The following is a 5,020-nucleotide window of genomic DNA, read 5'->3' on the forward strand; positions in this document are numbered from 1 at the left end:
TTGAGGTGAAACGGGTTCGGGAAGGTTTTTGTTTGCAGTTGACGTAGGGCCACTGCGTGTGCCCTGTTTAGGTCTTTGTGTGGTGGTGGGAATACTCTTCCGGCTTGTTGGTACATCTTTGTAATGGCGATGTATGTGGTCAGTCTGTCTCGTTCGTTTCGGGGGTCTTCCCGAGAGGCCGGCCGGGCGCGGTCCGTCAGCTCTCGCGCTCTGCGGTGGGCTACCTCGTTGAGGTTCGGGGGTGCCTGGTCACCCGTGTGGACGTGGGCGGGGAACCATACGATACGACTCGGGTGGTCCTTGGAGGTGCGTATTCTCTTAAGAATGTTGATGGCTTTAGGAGAAATGCGTCCTTTGGCAAAGTTTCTCACCGCCGCCTGGGAGTCGCTCAGGACGGTATTGCAATCCGGATTCGACAGGGCCAGGACAATGGCTACCTCTTCGGCTTCCTCTGCATGTTGGGTTTCGACGCTACACACGTTGGCAGTTATGGAGTTGGTGTCTATTACTGCTGCAGTGAAGCGTCTGTCATCGGGGTGTTCCACGGTGCCAACGAGGCGGGCGTCGGTTTCCCTTCCGTACGATCGGAGGAGGGTTTTGGCTCTTGCTAATCTGCGACCTTTGTTGAAGTCAGGGTGGACGTTCCGATGGATGGCTGCAACGTGTATGGTTTCTCGGATTTCCTTGGGTATTTGCGCTTTGTGTCCGTGTTGTTTGTGGTACGTGATGCCCAGTCGATCGAGGATGTATCGGCCCGTGTCGGTCTCTGTTAATCTTTCGAGCTGAGATATGCGTTGTGCTTCGGCTTTCTCCTCGAGCGTGTTGTGCAGTCCTAGCTCGAGCAGGAGTTCCATACTGGCGGAGTCCGGGACGCCGAGGGCAAGCTTAAACGTCCTTCGGATGAGCACGTTAATCTTGTTTTTTTCGCTAGTTGACCAGTTGTCAAAGGCCGCCACGTAGGCAATATGGTTGATGGCGAAAGCGTGGATGAGCCTGATGGTGCTTTCCTCTCTCATGCCATTTCTTCTGTTTGTGATCCACCGGATTAGGCGCATGGCGTTGCTGACCTTGGTCGTTAGTTTATTGACAGTCTCGCCATTAACTCCGTTCGTTTCGATGAGCATACCTAGGACCTTGATCTTGCGTACCCTTGGAATTTCGATCCCTTTCTGTGTGTGGATTTTGATTTCTTCGTGTTGTGTCGGTCTGCCGTATCCCTTGGGCGGTCTGCCCTTGAGGGTGGGACGGTATGGCAGGAGTTCCGACTTTCCGGGGGATAATCGCAGGCCCGTCCCCGCGAGGAACTGTTCTACCTTGCGGACGGATTCTTGCAGTTTGATCTCTATTTGTCCGTTGCTTCAGTTACTAGTCCCGATCGTGATGTCATCCGCGTAGATGGTATGGTGGACGGCATGTACTTTTTGTAGCTTCCGTGGGAGGTCGAGCATCACGAGGTTGAAGACCAGGGGGGATGTGACCGAGCCCTGCGGCGTTTCCTCGCTGCCCGTGTTCAGTTCTTCCGTTTCCATGTCTCCGGCAATGAGCGTGGCCTTTCGGTCCGTGAGGAAGTCCCTGATGTAGTTGTATGCTCGGACGCCCAGGTTCAGGTTTGAAATTTGGTCTAGGATGGCGGAGCGCGCCACGTTGTCGAACGCTTTTTCTAGATCGAGGCCGAGGATCGCCTTGGTGCCCCGGGTTCGGTCGTCTAGGATCTGTTCCTTGAGCTGTAGCATGGCGTCCTGTGTGGAGAGGTGAGCGCGGAAACCAATCATGGTGTGTGGATAGGCGTGTGTCTTCTCAAGGTGTGCATTTATGCGGTTGAGGAAGGCGTGTTCCATGACCTTCCCGACGCAAGACGTCAGCGAGATCGGTCTTAGGTTTTCGAGGCTCGGGGGTTTTCCGGTTTGGGAATGAGGATGACCTTGGATGTCTTCCATTGGAGTGGGATATTGCCTTCTTTCCAGCAACCGTTGATGAACTCGGTTAGCTTGTCGATGGACATGTCGTCTAGGTTTCTGAAGGATTTATTTGTGATTCTGTCTGGCCCCGGCGCGGATTTGCCGTTGAGTCCGTGCAGCGCCGTTCTGATTTCGACCATGCTGAAGGGTTCGTCTAGGGTGGGGTTCGGCTCACCCCGATAGTCCAGTTGCTGGACTGTGAATTTTTGAGGTAGGTATTTGTTTATCAGTATTTGGATGACGCTGTTTCGGTCCGTTGCGTTTATCTCCGTGTAGAGGAGCCTGCGCAGGTTGTCTCGTTGGTTGGATTTACTCTTGGTTTCATCTAGGAGGCGCTTGAGGAGCTTCCAAGTCTGGCCGTTGTGAAGTTGGCCGTCGACGGCGTTGCAGACCTCGTCCCATTGTTGCCTGCTCAGCGTTTGACAGTGCTCTTCGATCTCTCGGTTGAGATCGGCAACTTTTTTCCTTAGCTTGCGGCTGAGTCGCTGGCCTTTTCACCGGTTTAGAATGGAAGTTTTTGCCTCGTTGAGGTGGGCTAGGCGGCTGTCCATCTTCTCGGTTTCGATCTCGGTGGTGATGGTCTGTGTGGCTCTTACGACGTCATTGATCAGTTCTGCGGTCCATGAGTCGATGTCGGTGATCCGCTCGTCGTTTTGGGCCGCGTCTCTCTGTCTGCGGAACTTGTCCCAGTCCGTGAGTACGAAGCTTCTGGTCAGTGGGGAGGTCCCCCCGAGGGTCAGGATTTTGATTTCTATAATCATGTGGTCGCTGCCCAGGTCGGTTGTCGTATTTTGCCACTTTGCGTTCTTGATGTTTTTGACCATGGTGAGGTCCGTTGGGCAACTCGGTATCCCGAGACACCACATTCTTGTGGGAGTGCTGGGGTCCGTGATGATCGTGAGGCCTAGGTCTTGTGAGTCTTGCCAGAGGTGCTTGCCCTTGACCGTGGCGTGGCCATAGCCCCACGCCGGGTGCGGGGCGTTGAAGTCCCCGCCTATCAGGAGCGGGTGTGGGCCCGCGAGGGTGGTGGCTTTCTTGAGCAGCAGCAAGAATCTCTCTCGCGTTTTGGACGGGTTGCTATATAAGTTAAGGATGAATATGCGGTATTTGCGATGCCTTTGTGGGATGACATCTATGAACAGGTAATCCAGGTTGACTCCCTGTATATCGTGTCGTACGGCGACGAGACCTTTTCTGATCAGGGTTGTTACCCCCCTGTCCATCGGTGCCGAGGGCGGCACGTCGCGGTATCCCGGGAGCGAAGCCTGCGACCCCGCCGTTTCCTGAAGTAGGATTACGTCCGGTTTGTGTTGTGTGGTTCTGACGTGTTGTTGGAAGACAGCCTTTTTTTACCAAGCCCTCGGCAGCTCCACTGCCACACTATGAATTTTTTACGGTTTGGATCCATGTTGTGTCAGTGATTTGGCCTTGGCCGATCCGGCTTTGTTAGTTTGGGGGAGCTCGTCCATGAATATGTCTGAATTCGAGTGTGGGCCCAGTTGTCCCTGTGGTGGCACCGTGGTGGTGTGAGCCCTACTACTACTTCGATGCGAATTACTCTGTCGGTGAGGCCGGCGACGGCCGTCAGGATACTGCTGACTGTCTTCTCTATTTCGGTGAACATGCCTGATTTCCGAGCGGGCGTGGGCTACCCTGCTGCTTTCCTGCTGTGGCTGTACTGCCCGTTTCTTCGCGGCCGGTTGGTGGTCGACTTCGGGTAGGTCGGCGACCGGCAAGTTTTCCTGCTGTGGGTGTACTGCCCGTTTCTTCGCGGCCGGTTGGTGGTCGACCTCGGGTAGTTCGGCGACCGGCGCGTTGACCGGCCTCTCTAGCGGTTGTCTGTGCTCTTTTTTGAGGTCTTGGACCTCCTTAGTTAGATGCTGGACGAGGTGTCTAAGTGTAGCGTTTTCGCGCCTCAGTTGCCCGATGGATTCGTGTTCTAATTCGCTAATGTTATCGTAGCTAGTGTTGTTATGTTGGGGTGTAGAGTGCCCCGAGACACCCCGCTTTGGTGAGCCCTTAACCACGTCTGCCCAGCTCACCTTTTCGGTAGCGTTGGCCGGCCTGGACCTAGAGTTCCCCCTTCGCTTTCCGGGGGTGCGGCTGCGGGTCCTCCCCCTGGATCCGGAGCGGCCCCTGGATCCGGAGCGGCCCCTGGATCCGGAGCGGCCCCTGGATCCGGAGCGGCCCCTGGATCCGGAGCGGCCCCTGGATCTGGAGCGGCCCCGAGAACTGGACCGGCCTCGGGATCGGGAGCGACTCCGCGATGGCCCGGTGGGCACGGTGGCGGCGGCCTCCATGGCTGCCTGCTCTTCGGCTTGGATCCGTTGTTCCCATCTTCTTCTTTTCACGATGTAGGGCATCTTGAATCTTGCTTTGCATGTCTTGTCTGCCGTAGGGTGCGCTTCCCCACATAGGTCGCAGCAGGGAGTGCACTGGTTTTCTTGGTTTGGGTTTCGGGCGCCGCAGCCTCAGCAAACCTTGTTTTGGGGGTTGGGGCAGACGTCCATTCGGTGGCCCAGTCTGCAGAATTGGAGGCATATGTCGATTTGTTTCCTGTATAGGGTGCATCTGAAGAGGGTTTCTCCATAGCGCACCAGGGTGGGAACTTTGAGGCCGTCGAAGGCGATGATAATAGTGGTCGATTTGCCGATTCGCTTGGCGGCCAGGGCCGTGGGGTTTCTAGAGTTAACAATCTTTTCGTCTATCGTTTTGGGATCATCTTCGAGGGGGATGCCTCTGATGACTCCCTTGCTCGTGAGGTTTGGGGCCGTTTCGTAGACGCTGGCTTCGTGGTCTTGGTCGTTGATGCGTAGTTGTCTCATTTATAGGTACTTGTCGATGTTCGCCTCGTTAGGAGTGCTGATGACGATGATATTTTGATGGTTGTTCGTGCATATGGTGTCTAGCGCTCGTTCCTCTCTGGCTATACACGTGGCGCGGAAAATGGCAGTCGTGACCGCCGGGCCCCCTACCTCGGCTAAGTTGAGACCACCCCTGGGTCGGACGACGATTTTGGTGTCTGCCTTGGGTAGATGCGGCATCTTGCTGGCTCGCAGGAT

The 5,020-nt window shown here is 55.6% G+C and overlaps 2 protein-coding genes across 2 annotated transcripts; both read right to left on the minus strand.

Annotated features, from left to right (window-relative positions):
* Nucleotides 1–1,358: 1,358 nt before the first annotated feature.
* On the minus strand, nucleotides 1,359–1,733 carry LOC119447948 (uncharacterized). The gene has a single exon (XM_037711517.1). It carries the CDS (start codon nucleotides 1,731–1,733, stop codon nucleotides 1,359–1,361), a length of 375 nt encoding a protein of 124 aa, XP_037567445.1.
* A 140-nt stretch (nucleotides 1,734–1,873) lies between these two features.
* Nucleotides 1,874–3,181, minus strand: LOC119447964 (uncharacterized). The gene is made up of 2 exons (XM_037711518.1): nucleotides 2,457–3,181; nucleotides 1,874–2,366 (listed from the first exon to the last, which is right to left on the minus strand). The coding sequence occupies exons 1-2, from the start codon at nucleotides 3,179–3,181 to the stop codon at nucleotides 1,874–1,876; spliced, it is 1,218 nt and encodes a 405-aa protein (XP_037567446.1).
* Between the last annotated feature and the right edge of the window lie 1,839 nt (nucleotides 3,182–5,020).

The sequence above is a fragment of the Dermacentor silvarum genome, chromosome 1, assembly GCF_013339745.2.
Source record: "Dermacentor silvarum isolate Dsil-2018 chromosome 1, BIME_Dsil_1.4, whole genome shotgun sequence".
Lineage (NCBI taxonomy): Eukaryota > Metazoa > Arthropoda > Arachnida > Ixodida > Ixodidae > Dermacentor > Dermacentor silvarum.